At 43.0% G+C, this 17676-nt stretch overlaps 1 protein-coding gene across 1 annotated transcript in view; it reads left to right on the top strand.

Annotated features, from left to right (window-relative positions):
• Positions 1-17676, top strand: part of LOC126417041 (apoptosis-resistant E3 ubiquitin protein ligase 1) — a 233590-nt gene that overhangs the window by 114853 nt on the left and 101061 nt on the right. The window contains exon 8 of the mRNA XM_050084931.1: positions 16407-16590. Within this exon, the coding sequence (XP_049940888.1) occupies positions 16407-16590 (184 nt within the window). The remainder of the gene's footprint in view (positions 1-16406; positions 16591-17676) is intronic.

The following is a 17676-nucleotide window of genomic DNA, read 5'->3' on the forward strand; positions in this document are numbered from 1 at the left end:
CACCACAGACTATCTCAGGATCAAGTGGATGAGAGAAGTACTGTTGCATTGCTCTGTGTATGATGAACATTGTTTGGTTACATTCACATCCCTACCACCAGCATTGGTGAAGACCATACTCTCAAAGTGGAATACTGTTAACTCAAAACTTCCATATAATTGTTGCTGGTTGTTCTGCTCATTACTATACAGGTGGAATATCAGACTTCCTTTCAATTCCCTTTCTACCTCTTTCCAATGTCCCTTTGTACTTGTTTCTGCTTCCCCCCCGTCTCCCTTGCCCTCTTCTACCTCTTTGTCATCCTCATCTACCTGCTTTCCTCTTTCCTTTGTATTTATTTCCTACCCAGTTTCTTCTTGTCACTTTTCCTCTTAGCCATCTATATTTACATCTACATACTCAATTTGCAAATCACCATACAATGCATGAAGGAGGTTACATCGCACCAATACTAGTCATTTCCTCTCTTATTGCACTGACAAATAAAACAAAGGAAAATTGACTGTATAAAAGCCTCTACAAGAGCCCTAATTTCACACTTCTACCTTCATGGTTGTTACGTGAAATACATCTGTGTCTCTTCCTTCGCTTACTGTCTTCTGTTCCATGGTTCAAAGTGCAACATAACCTATTATCACTACTTTGTGACCCTTCATCCCAGATTCTCATTCTTCTTATGAGCTAAATCAGTCACAGTGGATATGGGAATTGTTTTGTTCTAATTTACATCATCTCCATCTTTTGAAGAGGAGTGAAATTTGTTTTTAAATCTTGCACATTACAGTCTGTCCAAACTCAAAATTTTGATGTAATGTGAACTTTTTGAATTAATTGGAATATATTTATTTGTGTTTGTAATTTCTTTTCTTTCCTCTTACCAAATGAAGAAAGTAGCTCAGCATTCCATACTATATTCTCGCATAGAGGAATAATATTCAAATCCTTAACTGATTATACTGTATTAGGTTCTCCCTGTTTTATCTTCACCTGCAGACAACTGCTAGATGGATCTCTTCATCAAACCAGTGCCATTTGCAATTTATTTTCTTTTTCTTGTTGGGCTGAACTGTTGACCTGTCTGTAGTGATGGAGGAAAGCATTCTCTGTGTTTTGTTTTTTCACTACCTTCAGTATTTGATATGAATTTACTTTTAACATTCTTGGAGATCATGAGTACATAAATACTTATTTACTGAAATCGTGTAAGACACATGTGAGTATCTAGTGAAAATGTAACCTTGGTTTCAAACCAATAAAGACAAGTAGCATTTCTATCTTTCGGTATGAGAGAGGGTACTGCCGTAGCATTTGCATACAAAATATGAATTAAGCTCAGTGCTTCACAAAAACTAGTCATTAATCATTTGAAAATGAAAGGTTTCTTTGTGTTTGGAAATAAGTGGACAATGGGAGGGGGGGAGGCTGAACAGAAGTATTAATTAAGTCACTAACGATTAGTAAAAATACAAAAGCTGCAGTTATAGACAGAGAGAAAAGTGTGAAATTACAACAAAGTTTTACCACGTGAACAGTAAATGCTTCAAAGACATCTGTAATGATTATTAAGGAGAAAAGTGCAAGTGGGCACACAGGAAGGAAGACTTGGGATATGAAATGGATAAAGAAATAATGTAAAGCAAGAACAAAACAAATTAGGAAACAAACATGCAGTATGCTCGCCCCCAGGGGGTCCACAACTCTTTTGTGGACACGTGCGTAGTGAGCACGGGACCCCGAGCTAATGTGGCCCTCCTTCCTTTCCGGGCTGCATACCTTCCCTTCCCTTTCCGCATCCCTCCCTGTCCCCCATCTTCGCCCCGCCCCCCCCCCTCACATCTGGCTCTTTCCTTCCCTTTCGCCCCTTCTGGGAGTATGGTTTGTGCCTACGTCCGGAGACGGACGCTCGAAACTGTTCCAAATTCCTTGCTTTCTACACTTACAAGTCCTCGTCCTTCCTCTGTCCTTTCTTTTCCTTCCCTCTTCTCCTTGCCCTTTTCTCCGCTGCGGCGTTTGAGACCCCCTCTTCCTTCCTTTCCCTTTCTCTTTTTTCCTCCCTGTGCGTGTCTGAAGGCCGACCCACATACTTCCATGCGTAGCCGGTGACGGGGTAACGCGTAATTCCCCGCCCCGGGTAGACAGGTAGGACACGTACGTACCCCCTGGTAACAGCCAGGCCCAGGGAGGGGTGATTACCCGAGCTGATACCTTCTGAAAGTGCCGATTGGTCCCTCCGTCCGTTTGTCTGGAGGTGTGACCTGAGGTGTGAACAATCATCTAAGGCGGGTGTGCCCTCGGTGAGGGCCCCCACAAGGGAGGAGCGCGCCATCGGAGACGCCGGTAATCATGGGGGGTTCTTCCGCAATGGTTCCTCACCTTCAACTATGTCTGCTCACAAACGTAAGTTCACTGAGTCTCAGCCACAGACGGTTCTTCTATCGTTGCCACAGTTCCTTGTTGTTTCTCGGTCTGACGAAGGTCACGACTTTTCCACGGTCAACCCTTTCATTATTCAGAAAGGTGTCGACGCAATTGCGGGTCCTGTAAAGTCTTGTTCCAGATTACGGAATGGCACCCTGTTGTTGGAAACACACAGTGCCCTCCAGGCTCAAAAATTACTGCGTACTTCTCTGCTCCACACCTTCCCTGTCCGGGTGGAACCGCACCGTACCTTAAATTCCTCGCGTGGAGTCGTTTATACACGCTCCCTCGATGGATTGTCTGACGAAGAAATTCAGCACTACCTGTCTGACCAGGGCGTCACGGCTGTTCATCGGGTTATGAAAAGGGTTGACTCGAACATCATTCCAACCCGCACTGTCTTCTTGACATTTGACAAAGTTCAACTCCCATCAAAAATCAAAGCAGGCTATGAGATCATTTCCGTTCGCCCTTATGTCCCAAACCCTACGCGTTGCTATCGATGTCAGCGGTTCAATCACACCAGCCAGTCCTGTTCCAATCCGGCCAAATGTGTTACGTGTGGCATGGATGCCCATGAGGGTGATTGTCCACCTCCATCCCCTCGCTGCATCAACTGTATGGGTGACCACGCTGCTTCCTCTCAAGATTGCCCCATTTATAAGGACGAAAAACTCATCCAGGAAATCAGAGTGAAGGAAAAGGTGTCGACCTTTGCTGCTCGAAAATTATTCGCCAGTCGGCAGCCCACCGTGCCTCAGAAAGGAAAATACAGCACTGTCCTTGCTTCTCCTCGGCCAACAAAGGAGGCGGCCACACAGACTTGCGACCTCACCTTTAGTACCACGGTCGTCAGATTGGCCAGCGCAAAGATCGCCCGTTCAACCTCACCACTTTCGCCTGCCCACTCAATGGCTCACCCTTCGTCGGGTTCTGCTAAATCTCGAGCCCAAAAGTCAGACGCCAAGTCTTCGAAAAAAGAGCATTCTTGTGAAGAGTTTTTATGTACCGCAACTTCACAACCATCGGTTCCTCCTTCATCTAAACATCATACTTCCAAGAAGGCTACGAAGAAACACAGTTCCTCTCCTTCCCCGCCAAGGCGTGTCCCATCTACAGCACCACCTGGCGGAAATCGCCCTCGGCCGTCTTCTGTGTCGCCGAGGCATACTGCTGGTGGCCGGTCAACCGGCCGATCGCTGGTGGCAGGAGCTGCTCCTGACCAACCTATGGATCAGGATCTTCTGCCTTCGACTGAATGCCATTCCATGCTGTCGGTCGCAAGCTCTGAGCAGTCGTTGAGTTGACAGCACCCTTGGTCACGTTCCTCCATTTTCTGTTCCCCCTATGTCCATTATCCACTGGAATATCCGCGGCATTCGAGCCAATCGGGATGAATTGTCGATCCTCTTACGATCCTACTCGCCGGTCATCTTCTGTCTTCAGGAAACAAAGCTGCGTCCCCATGACCACTTTGTTCTCCCTCATTTTCAGTCCGTCCGTCTGTTGAAGGCACTCCAGCCCATGGAGGACTCATGATTCTGCTCCATGATACTCTCCATTATCACCCAATCCCCTTATACAGTTCCTTCCAAGCTGTCACCGTCCGTCTTTCCCTTTCTGGATACACGTTCTCTCTATGTACGGTATACATTCCATCGTCCACACCAATGGCACAAGCTGATCTCCTTCATCTTCTTGATCAGCTTCCACCCCCCTATTTGCTGGTTGGGGACTTAAATGCTCACCACCCGTTGTGGGGATCTCCACATCCATGTCCACGTGGCTCCCTATTGCTAGACGTCTTCCACCAAGCGGATCTAGTCTGCCTCAACACTGGGGTCCCCACATTTTTGTCTGCCTCCACGACAAATTTATCTCATTTGGACCTTGCGGTCGGTACTGTTCCGCTAGCTCAGCGCTTCGAATGGTTCGCCCTTGATGATACACACTCGAGTGACCACTTTCCATGTGTCCTTAGACTGCAGCCTCAACTGCCATATATGCGCTCGCGATGCTGGAAGTTTGCCCAAGCCGATTGGACACTATTTTCGTCTCTAGCGACATTCGATGACCGTCGCTTTCCCAGCATCGACGATGAGGTCACACATGTTACCGACGTTATTCTCACAGCTGCGGAACGTTCAATACCACGCACCTCCGAATTGCCCCGGCGCCCCCCAGTTCCTTGGTGGAACGAGGCATGCCGTGACGCAATACGTGAGCGGCGACGTGCTCTTCGCATTTTCTGTCACCATCCAACTTTGGCCAACTGTATCCGATATAAGCAGCTCCGTGCGCGATGCCGTCGCATCATCCGCGATAGCAAGAAGGCAAGTTGGAAATTCTTTATTAGCTCATTTAACACCTTCACTCCCTCCTCGGAAGTTTGGAGTCGGCTTCGACGGTTCTCAGGCGCGCCTAGTTTCTCGCCGGTCTCTGGGCTCACTGTCGCGCATGATACCTTAGTGGACCCCGTCGCAATTTCTAACTCATTGGGTCAGCACTTTGCTGAGCTTTCGAGCTCTTCAAATTACCCGCCAGCGTTTCTCCCGAAGAAACGTGCAGCGGAAGTGCGACGTCTTGCTTTCTCCTCTCAAAATCACGAAAGCTACAATACCGTTTTCTCCATGCGGGAACTCCAACATGCCCTCTCTTCTTCTCGCTCCTCCGCCCCAGGACCGGATGGTATCCATATCCAAATGTTGCTGCGTTTATCAACCCTTAGTCTGCATTACCTCCTTCGCCTTTATAATCGCATTTGGACCGACAGTACCTTTCCCAGGCGATGGCGGGAAGCCATTGTCGTTCCCGTTCCGAAACCTGGAAAGGACAAACATCTCCCCTCTAGTTATCGCCCCATTTCTCTCACGAGTAGTGTCTGTAAGGTTTTGGAGCGTATGGTGAATTACCGTTTAGCTTGGTGGCTGGAGTCCCGCAGTCTTTTAACACCAGCCCAATGCGGATTCCGAAAGCATCGTTCTGCAGTTGACCATCTTGTTGCTCTCTCCACTTATATCATGAACAATTTTCTCCGGAAACGCCAAACGGTAGCAATATTTTTTGATCTGGAGAGAGCATACGATACCTGTTGGAGGACAGGCATCCTCCGCACACTGTTCTCTTGGGGCTTTCGGGGCCGGCTGCCCCTTTTTCTTCGCGAATTTATGGCAGAGCGCACATTTAGGGTGCGGGTGAACACTACTATCTCCCGTACTTTCTCCCAAGAAAACGGGGTACCCCAGGGCTCTGTGCTGAGTGTTGTACTGTTTGCCATCGCCATTAATCCAATTATGGATTGTCTCCTTCCTGATGTCTCGGGCTCCCTCTTTGTGGACGATTTTGCGATCTACTACAGCTCTCAACGGACCAGCCTTCTTGAAAGACGTCTTCAAGGATGTCTCGATCGCCTCCACTCGTGGAGCATCGAAACTGGCTTCCGTTTCTCACCCAGTAAGACCGTTTGTGTTAATTTTTGGCGACGTAAGGAGTTTCTTCCGCCCTCCTTACATCTAGGTCCTGTCAACCCTCCGTTTTCCGACGTCGCTAAATTCTTGGGTCTTATGTTTGACAGAAAACTGTGCTGGTCCTCCCACGTTTACTATCTTTCGGCTCGCTGTCTGCGTTCCCTTAACACCCTCCGTGTCCTGAATGGTACCTCCTGGGGAGCGGACCGAGTGGTCCTTCTCCGCCTCTATCGCGCCTTAGTGCGCTCGAAATTGGATTATGGAAGCATAGTCTACTCCTCTGCTCGGCCGTCTATTCTTCGGCGTCTCGACTCTATCCACCACCGTGGATTACGTTTAGTGTCTGGAGCTTTTTACACCAGCCCTGTGGAAAGCCTTTATGCTGAGACTGCCGAACCTCCGCTGTCCAATCGGCGGGCAGTCCTTCTGAGTCGTTATGCTAGCCATCTGTCTTCCATGCCTGCTAATCCAGCCCATGACCTTTTTTTCGACGCCTCCTTTGATGTAGGGTATGCAGGCCGCTCCTCCTCCCTACTACCCCCGGGAGTCCGCTTCCGTCAACTGCTCCATTCTCTTTCCTTCCGCTTTCCTAAAACCTTCTTGACAACTTGGGGTACAGCACCGCCTTGGCTCCGTCCCCGGATCGACTTGCTCCGAGACCTATGTCAATTTCCCAAGGATGGTACCCCTACACTTGTTTACCGTCGGGCATTTGCTGCTCTATGTGCACAAATGACGGACGCCACATTTATTTACACCGACGGCTCGAAAACATCGTTAGGTGTGGGGAGTGCCTATATTGTTGGCGACACCCCAAATCACTTTCGGCTTCCCGACCAGTGTTCTGTTTATACTGCGGAGCTTTACGCTGTTCTCCAGGCTGTCCACTACATCCGCCGCCATCAGCGGATACAGTACGTTATCTGCTCAGATTCTCTCAGCTCTCTCCTAAGTCTCCAAGCTCTTTACCCTGTGCACCCTCTGGTCCACCGGATTCAGGACTGTCTGCGCTTGCTCCACCTGGGGGGCGTCTCGGTGGCGTTCCTCTGGCTCCCGGGACACGCTGGTATCTGTGGGAATGAGGCGGCCGATATAGCGGCCAAGGCTGCAGTCTCTCTTCCTCGGCCAGCTATTCAGTCGCTTCCCATTACCGATCTACGGAGCGGTTTATGTCGCCAAGTTGCTCATTTATGGCATGCGCATTGGTCAACACTTCCCCATAATAAATTGCGGGAAGTGAAAGCCCTTCCTTGCGCTTGGACCTCTTCCTCCCGAACGCGTCGTCGGGAGGAGGTAATTTTAGCTAGACTCCGGATAGGGCACTGTCTTTTTAGCCATTGACATCTTTTAAGCGGTGATCCTCCCCCACTCTGTCCCCACTGCTCTCAGCTGTGGACGGTCAGACACCTTTTAATTGAATGCCCCTATTTTAATCCGTTACGCTCCCGTCTACAACTATCGCCTGATCTATCGTCGATTTTAGCAGATGACACGCGCTCAGCCGACCGCGTTCTCCAGTTTATTAGTGACAGTGAAATGACGTCAGTCATTTGAAGCTTTTTTTGGGGACAACCAACCCCTTTCTATAGTGGATTTTTAAGCATTCCTTCTGCCTTTAGTTTCTCAAATTTTATGACTTTGTTCCCATTGCTGCTGGTTTTAAATTTCGTTTTTTTCCTGTTTCCTACGTCACGGGCTGGGCGCTAATGACCATAGACGTTTTGCGCCCTAAAACCACAAAAAAAAAAAAAAATGCAGTATGCTCAAAAAAGATGATGGAGAACAGCAGAAATGGTTGTTGGATTTGAAAGAAGGGAACATCATGGCGAAAAGCACAAAGAGGGCGAAAGAAACAAAGAAAAAGGCAACAGAAAGTTAACGTATGCAACTGGTCTGAGAAAGAGATTTCGCTGTGCAACAAAATCAAACTATATGGAGTGCAGTCGTAAGGTTTTAATCATCACCTCTGAGAAATAGTTACATGATTATTTTTTTGCAGGTAAATGTTCAGTCGTGGTACGCATTGAAAACCCCACATCACAATGCCATAGCATGCCTTTCTGAAGCCAAAACAGAATGGTGTACCCACACTGATAACATGGAGATTAGCTGCTCAACTTTGTTTTAGCTCCTCTGGCTGCATGCAGTGATGTGGGAATTTCAGTGTGCACAAGGACTGCAAACTTTAACCCTCAAAAAAATTGTGTAACTTTTATTTTTTCAAGGTGTTAATTAAAAATTTGTCTACACCTCATATAGGTTCTTGATTGATAAAAATTTTGTAGTTGCGATTAACATATTGGAAAGTGAATGTGGCTTGTCAGTAAGTAAACTTCAGGACAACTGACTCTACATGATTCCAGAAAATTGCCATAATGCTGACATACAGCTTGTCTAATGTCATCTTATTGCTCTTCACTTCATCTCCATGAAAGCACAATTTCATTTGTTTTCTCGAGAACTCCAAGTATTATTACCAAGTTGTGTATCACTTTATGTACTACAATTGTTTATGTTTCAAATCAGCATAGTGACTGTACTATAACCAGAGAGATTCAGTGGACACAGGCAGATGCTCTATTAACACAAGCACAGGGACCTAATGCTCAATTCAGCATGCATGTTATCTTCTTCCTTTTTACCAGTATCTATATTTAGAATTTTGTTCTTTGGCAAGTGCTTAGTTTTTGCCAATTGCCTTGCATGTACTGATTTGCCAATAGTTGTTCTTTCACCTTTAATCCTTCCAAATGGGATTGTTAAGTATTGTCTCACATTTGGGAGCAGTGTAATTCAAACCCTCATCAATTTATGTTCTGTTTTTTCCTAAACTGATTAAGATGAATATCAAGAAGGTTCTTATGTAAAGGACTTGACCAGTTTCCTTCCCCATCTTCGGCCTGTCCTTGTGCATGGTCTCTGATTACCTGGTTGTGAGCTGAACATTCAACTTTAATCTTTCTTCCGTTTTCCAACTTTAAAAAATTCTGTTATCTCTGTGTGTACTTCATTTCCTGTTACAATCCCTTGTCTTAACTTCTTGATTTATTTAATCTCATTTTTGTTGTGTATTTTCTCTGCTTTCATTTCATCCATTTCCACTCTATTATGTCCTCTTTCTCCTGTGTCCATGAGTGTCATATGTGTGCCTGCCTGTTGTTGTTGTTGTTGTTGTTGTTGTTGTGGTCTTCAGTCCTGAGACTGGTTTGATGCAGCTCTCCATGCTACTCTATCCTGTGCAAGTTTCTTCATCTCCAGTACCTACTGCAGCCTACATCCTTCTGAATGTGTTTAGTGTATTCATCTCTTGGTCTACCTCTACGATTTTTACCCTCCACACTGCCCTCCAGTACCAAATTGGTGATCCCTTGATGCCTCAGAACATGTCCTACCAACCGATCCCTTCTTCTGGTCAAGTTGTGCCACAAACTCCTCTTCTCCCCAATTCTATTCAATACCTCCTCGTTAGTTGTGTGATCTCCCCATCTGATCTTCAGCATTCTTCTGTAGCACCACATTTCGAAAGCTTCTATTCTCTTCTTGTCCAAACTATTTATCGTCCATGTTTCACTTCCATACATGGCTACACTCCATACAAATACTTTCAGAAACAACTTCCTGACACTTAAATCAATACTCGATGTTAACAAATTTCTCTTCTTCAGAAACGCTTTCCTTGGCATTGCCAGTCTACTTTTTATATCCTCTCTACTTTGACCATCATCAGTTATTTTGCTCCCCAAATAGCAAAACTCCTTTACTACTTTAAGTGTCTCATTTCCTAATCTAATTCCCTCGGCATCACCTGACTTAATTCGACTACATTCCATTATCCTCGGTTTGCTTTTGTTGATGATCATCTTATACCCTCCTTTCAAGATACTGTCCATTCCGTTCAACTGTTCTTCCATATCCTTTGCTGTCTCTGACAGAATTACAATGTCATCGGCAAACCTCAAAGTTTTTATTTCCTCTCCATGGTTTTTAATACCTACTCCGAACTTTTCTTTTGTTTCCTTTACTGCTTGCTCAATATACAGATTGAATAGCATCGGGGAGAGGCTACAACCCTGTCTCACTCCCTTCCCAACCACTGCTTCCCTTTCATGTCCCTCGACTCTTATAATTGCCATCTGGTTTTTGTACAAATTGTAAATAGCCTTTCGCTCCCTGTATTTTACCCCTGCCACCTTCAGAATTTGAGAGTATTCCAGTCAACATTGTCAAAAGCTTTCTCTAAGTCTACAAATGCTAGAAATGTAGGTTTGCCTTTCTTTAATCTAGCTTCTAAGATAAGTCGTAGGGTCAGTATTGCCTCACGTGTTCCAACATTTCTACGGAATCCAAACTGATCTTCCCTGAGGCCAGCTTCTACCAGTTTTTCCATTCGTCTGTAAAGAATTCGCGTTAGTATTTTGCAGCTGTGACTTATTAAACTGATAGTTCGGTAATTTTCACATCTGTCAACACCTGCTTTCTTTGGGATTGGAATTACTACATTCTTCTTGAAGTCTGAGGGAATTTCGCCTGTCTCATACATCTTACTCACCAGATGGTAGAGTTTTGTTAGGCCTGGCTCTCCCAAGGCTGTCAGTAGTTCTAATGGAATGTTGTCTACTCCCGGGGCCTTTTTTCGACTTAGGTCTTTCAGTGCTCTGTCAAGCTCTTCACGCATTATCATATCTCCCATTTCATCTTCATCTACCTCCTCTTCCATTTCCATAATATTGTCCTCAAGAACGTCACCCCTGTATAGACCCTCTAATTACTCCTTCCACCTTTCTGCTTTCTCTTCTTTGCTTAGAACTGGGTTTCCATCTGAGCTCTTGATATTCATGCCTGTTAACCTGTTGTATCTACTTTCCTTACCTCTGGCTGTTTTGTTGTGCCATTCTATGGTAAATTTGTTCTAGTCTAATAAACTTTTTAAATCTTGTATGTTGCATTTCGCATTCATTTCTTTCAGTTGTAGCATAAAGTGTTCCCCTTTTCCTTTTAAACTGTGTTATGTTCTTAATTAGTCTTTCTAAACTTTCCCTAACATGTTACTCTTAATGTTGATTTTCTGTCTGAAAGTAAAAATTAATTAATATTTTGTGTATAAGTTTCACCTTTGCATTGATATGTGGTGTTTTACATAGTTACGTTTGGTTAAAGGTTCTTTTCTAAACTGATGTCTGTGTCACATTCATAAAGGAACAGTAGTGTTACATGTTTAAATGAAAAAGTGCTTGTAAATACAGGGTATGTCAAAGACACCAACCAACTTTGAGTGGTTGTAGAGGTGTCTTGAGGGAGAAATTCGGGATCCAACTATGCTACAGTGTGTCCAAACTACAAAGGACACAGCAAACAGTTAGGCCACTCCTTTGGCAGGAAATTTGAGTTTCAATGGTGAAGAAGTGGAAAACTACATTACATGCAGTTGAAACATGAGAGTAAGACAAAAACACGTGATGCAAACACATTGTATTCCAAGAAAAACTGGACTTGCAGAGTTGCATATATATGGGCAAATATTTCCAAATAGGCATCAGCCACACCACACTGTTTGCCACCGCTCGTCAGCATCTAGGTGAAACATGAGGTTTCAAAGGGGATCAAAGTGAGGGAGGTAATATGTGAAATGCAGATATGCATAGGATAAGCTGAAAAGATAACACACACACACTCATCCATAAGAAGTTGCATAGTAGCACACAAAGTGCAAACCAACTATGTGACAATCTGATGAGCAGTGCATAGGAGGATGGTTTCCACTTCATTTCCAGGAGGGACAGGTGCTTAGAATTCTTCATTTTGTTTCACAAGTGGTGTGCTGGTGTGGTTTTTGCAGCGCAGTATTATGCGGCTGTATTATGCTGTAACAATATAATGAAAAGGATAGTTGCTACTTACCATATAGCAGATATGCCGAGTCACAGAAAGGTACAACTAAGTAAAAGACTGTCAGAAAGTTAGGCTAACTTTCTAACAGTCTTTTAGTTGTACTTTTCTGTGACTCAGCATCTCCACTATGTGATGAGTAGCAGCTATCCCTTTCATCATATTGTTACATTCCATTGTGGATTTTCCATTGTTTGTATTATGCTGTAGGTGTTTTGTTTACTGGTGAGGTGTCCTTTAACCATGAGGGCATGTTCAGTTCTCACAGCTGTCATATTTTGATAGAAGATAAAGCACATGTCACCTATGAATGAGGTCATCAATTAACATTTACAATGAATTTATAGACTGGAATGGTACATGATTGACTGATTTACTGTTAGATGGTTCCTCTTCAATTTATAAGCAGTGTTCATTTGATTAGTGCCCCTGGAATAATTGTAAGAGGTGCTACTTGCAGTCCATTGATATATTTGGTTCCAATGTGATAGGCCCCTACTCATATAAGTACAGCTGCTAAAGCCCAAATCAAAAACAGTAGATCTTTGGAAATTTCTGAGTGCTTAAGGTGTCCCTGTAACTTGGCTGCTGCAGTTGGCTGATGTCAACCGCTTCAGTTTTACCTGTAGGATTGTCCGAAGAATGTGATGTATGAAATCTCAGCGGAGTCTGCTAAGGACATAGTTTCAAGAATATGTGCTGCATGTGAAGATATTTGCCCTATGCTCAGTACCTTTGAGTGAGTCGATGTTAGGCTTGCTGCAGTGTTGGATACAGGCATTTTGAATACATTCTGTAGTTTTATTTTCCTTCATGTAAAAATATCATGAACAGCAACATTTACTCCTTGAAACTTTTTTAATTCCCTGCCTCAGTGAATACTCTTAAGTTTCTTCTTCTTTTACTTTCATTTACATTTCTTTTCTTTTAAAGTAAATAAAAGTATTGCATTCTTAAACCTGTGTTATTATTCACTGAATGTGTGTGACTGCTGCAACCTCCAGAAATGGTGATGGGAAGAGCTGCTACATAGGCAGACATCCCATATAATTTTGAGGTTGTTGGTGTTATTTTGTTACACTCTACATAATAACTAACTTTGAGAGATTTTTAGGGGGTACCATGAGAAATTAACTGAGAGCAGGATACTTTGTCTGAAACAGTCACACAATACATAGAGCATCGAAATTACAGAAGCAAATACCTGCCTCATAGCTGCCATCTTCTCCACCAGATATTACGGCATATATTCCTGAGGACATCCTGCATGGCCCTTCAAAGTTTCGTCTGTTTGTTGCACCGTGTAGGTCTACGTCAGGTACTGTTTGCAAATGTTAGTGGACTACAATTTTTTGTTGAATGTCCTAGTTGTGCTTCCAGTAGATTCAAAGCATCACTTCTAGATCATGTGTATAGCAGTTTGCAGTACTCTTGTGTATGGATATGCATGCCTTAACGTGGATAAACCATTTTATGTAGATTAGTAAAAAATTATAATAATGGTAACAATAACAAAGATCACATTTTAGTGAAATATATGGTGCTGGAAGCTATCTTGATTCTGTGATACTCTAGAATTAATGCAAAGAATTTATTCGTTGATTAAATCCTCTTGGTCACACTGGCCAAAATATTCTAATATCATAATCAAAGAGAAATGAAGACTCTGATCGTTTGGATCCATCCCTACACTGTAAAGCTGTCATATTCAGGAGATCATCTTTTTCATTGGTTGAATCAGGAGTACCTTGCACAAACATCAAGACTGTAATAAGAAGATTTGTCATATTTTACCCAAAATGTTTGCTGAAACAAATGTGAAACACAATCTTACACTGAGGAATCAGGAACAACAACTTGGATACAAAATATAATTATAAGCTTGTGTCATAGTGTGATTAACAGTGTGATTGAGCTAGAGTCAAGTACTGTAGTGTAAATGTCAAACATGTAAGCCACTTTATTTCAGAGTGATGACTCCAACAATATTTGGGAAGCTTTAGCGGAAAAATAACATGGAGAAGCGTCACTGTCAAAAATGTGTACATTGATAACGAAGGTAGTAGTCAGATTGAGAGATAATAGAAGAGAAGGAAGATTTAAAACCTATTCTAGAGTGTAACATATTTCTGTCTCATACAGTTAATTAAAATGTATCACCCTCATATTAATATTTCTGACCTTTTAAATTTGTCTTCCTGATGTGGGTATTTGTGAGTTCCACAAAGATGATTTGTCCCTTAAATATATAATCAGGTACTACCCTCCAACTGCCTTCTTTTTACAATAATCTAATCTGTTGTACGCTCTTCACCATCTTAACTTTGCTGAGTCTTTTTTACTTTTTCATTACATTATCCCTTTATCCTACTATTTTCTGGTGCCTGCATAGCTTCCATTCAACTTTTCATTTACTTTCCCAATTTTTTGTGTTGATTCTCTTGGTCATTATTAGATCAGAACCCTCCCTTTCAATATTTATTTTCTGTTTATATATAAGAAGGCATTTTGTGATAGCTTTGCTGATAGCTCAACTTGGATATATGTCTATTTTTTAGCATCATGTTTATTTTGTAAAATATTAAATGGGGCAATGCTTCAGACATCAGGCTGCATAGGTATCATCCAGGTCACTCTCCAAAATTTCTGTAAAGTATTGAAACATAGTATTTGTGTGTGTTTGTGTGTGTGTGTGTGTGTGTGTGTGTGTGTGTGTGTGTGTGTGTGTGTGTGATAGAGAGAGAGAAAAGGGGGGAGGGAGAAGAAAAACACTAATATCAAACAGCTAATACATCTAAAAAAGCACGATGTACCATAAAGGAGCTATACAAATTGCTCACAAATTGATATTCCTATGGGTATCAATAGAAAAAGCAAAATTGTAGACTTTGGCGGCCAGTGGATGAACGTGTGATGCTGCAGCACCATTTCACTGCGCAGCTAGCAGGGACAGTAAACATACTAAACAGGGGACATGTCGATACTAGGGCATTAATTATTTGCGAATTTCATTTACACCATTGGACTGTAGCTATGCCTCACAGACAGGTGCATGATCAATATATGCAGATGTCAGCATTTGAGAGAGGATGAGTAATTGGGCTCAAAGAAGCCAGTTGAAGTAATCACCACATCCCGACATTTGAATGGGAGTGATGCCATTATAAATGATGTTGGCATGAGTTTGTGAACCATGGCCAAACACAGCATCAAGAAGGAAGCGATTGACCTAGAGAGACCACAGAATATGAAGACTGAGCAATCATAAGAGAGGCTTCATTGACCAGAAGTATCATTGATAGGCAGCTCAGAGAAAGGAGGCTGAGCTCACCATGCCACTTGCGTTGACTACCATTGGCCTTTGTACACCAGCAAGCCCATTTGAAGTGGTGTTGGGCACATTCGACCTGGAATCTCATTCAGTGGAGTAGAATTGTTTCTAGTGATAAGTCCAGCTTGGAGCTGAGCCCCGATGATGAGCAAAGACATGTCTTGAGATTCCTCAATAAACCTGACTGTCGCCTACCATATGACCTGACAGCCAGGAGTGGTGGTCTGAGGTACCATTTCATTTCATAGCAGGACCACTTTGCTTGTCATCCGTGGCACCTTTACTGTACAGTGCTACACTGATGACATTCTACACCCTGTTTTGTAACCATTTGTGGCAAGACATCCTAGGCTTACATTTCAGCAAAAAAAAAAAAAAATATGCCCACACTAACTCAGCAAGAGTTTCTACTGCTTATCTGTGAACTTGCCAAACCCTACCTTGACCAGCAATCCAATTGAGAATGTTTGGAGCATTATGGGCAGGGCCTTCCAGCCAGCACAGGATTTTGATGATCTAATGCACCAACTGGACAGAATTTGGCATGAAATCTGTCATGAGAACATCCAAATCTATCAATCAGTCGCAACCTGAGTAACTCCTCACGTAAGGGCCAGAGGTAGACCAACACATTATTGATTTGCTCAATTTGTGAAGCTCTTTCTCTTGAATAAATCATCCTTTTTTCTGAAATTGTAATCATTTGTTTGTCTGTATGTGTATATCACATATACTGATTACCATCCCATTCAGATAATTAATTTGTGGTATGTCTTTTTTTTTTTTTTTTTTTTTTTGTCTTAATCTATATTAAACTGAGGTTGGGGATGAGTGCTGGCTATTCAAACCACGGAAAATACAAATTAGGAATGGCATATGTCTAGAGGTTTCCAGCAGGAATGGACACTACATAATTCATAATCAGAGTGAACTAGAAGTTGAAATGACTCTCAGTAAAAAACAGAAGAAATGTCAGACAGCAGGGTGGAGAAAAAGCAAGATTACAACTCAATTAAAATCATTCTTAAATGAGTCCATGAGTGCTCTGTAGTGTGGCAGCCAGCAAATTCTACTACAGTGTATGATGACACGAAGGAAATTGAAGGGGAAGACTGCTGATGTAACGATAGTGAGAGTAGGAGCAGTAGTTAAAAAAATGGTGCCTTTTTTATTTTATGTTCAAATTGTGTTAAGCTATTGAGACTTATGATAAATGATTCATGCAGTGAGCATTAATACACTTTTTAATAATGTTAGACACTATTGTATTAAAATCAAATATTTTTTAATTTCTGTCATGCAGGTTGGATCATCTGTGTCTGGTTCATGTCCTTCACCTCCTTACACAGCAGAGTTTGACTATGACTGGCTGAGCCATCGTGTCACTCTGCAAGTTCGTTTTCCGTCTGAGGGTTGCTTTCATGCATCCGTTTCCTACCGTGGCACTGAACTACGTAATGGGGACTTCGACATTATTGTTTTAAGTGGTTAGTATATAATTTTATTATAAGCTTCAGTAATTGCCATTATTGCTCCTCCACTTTACCCTTCTTTCAACCCCGACACCCACCACCTTTCCCTTCTGTTTGAACCCAAATCTTGGCTTCATAGGCATTACGCATAATGTATATCAGAGGAAGCAATATAATAACAAAAATAATTAATTTTTGACAATATAATGTAATTGGATAAATAAAGAAATCTATTCACCAAACAGCGGCAGGAGAAAAAAACACACACACACACACACACACACACACACACACAAAGGTTTAACTTATGCAAGCCATTAGTTCCTTCTTCCAGTAGAAGAGTTGAAGGGGAAGGAAGACGAGTGAAGGAAAAGGACTCAAGAGGCTTAGGAAAAGGGTTACAGCTCAGAAAAGTCACCCAGAACCCCGAGTCAGGGGAGACTTACTGGACACTATGGGAAGAAAAGACTGACTGTGGGAATGGCACTGGATGAGATTTGGAAGCCTAAGAGCTGAAAGGAGAAAGACAGGGTAATATGCAAGACAGAGATTACTGCTAAAACGTCATGCATGATTTAATAAAAGTGAAAAGCTAAGTAAATTGTTTGTAACAGATGTGGGAGGGGAGATGGCAAAAAATAGACGGGTCAGAAAATGAAAGATGTAGAAAACTATAATGGAGTGAAAAAAAGGAGTAGTTATTTTGGAGAAGTGCTGAGACAGAAGGAATTAACGTAAGTTAAATCCAGGTGGATGGCAAGAGCCAAGGACATACTGTAGCGCAAGTTCCCACCTGTGGAGTTCTGAGAGACTGGTGACTGGGGGAAGAATCTAGATGGTGCATGTGATGACACAGGAAATGAGCTCATGACAAGGCCATGACTTTCTAAATCCATGATCTGAAATGAGATCCATTCTATCTTAACATTTTGCTCACCGCATCTAGAATAGCTTTTTGTCACTGTCCCAATCCCTGCAGTATCCTTATCAGACCCTATGCTGCTCCTGCACCCATCTCCCTACCCCATGGCTCCTACCCCTGTGACCATCCCCACTGTGAGACTTGCTCTGTGCACCCTCCTATTATCACCTATTCCAGCC

This window comes from Schistocerca serialis, chromosome 8 (genome assembly GCF_023864345.2).
Source record: "Schistocerca serialis cubense isolate TAMUIC-IGC-003099 chromosome 8, iqSchSeri2.2, whole genome shotgun sequence".
NCBI lineage: Eukaryota > Metazoa > Arthropoda > Insecta > Orthoptera > Acrididae > Schistocerca > Schistocerca serialis.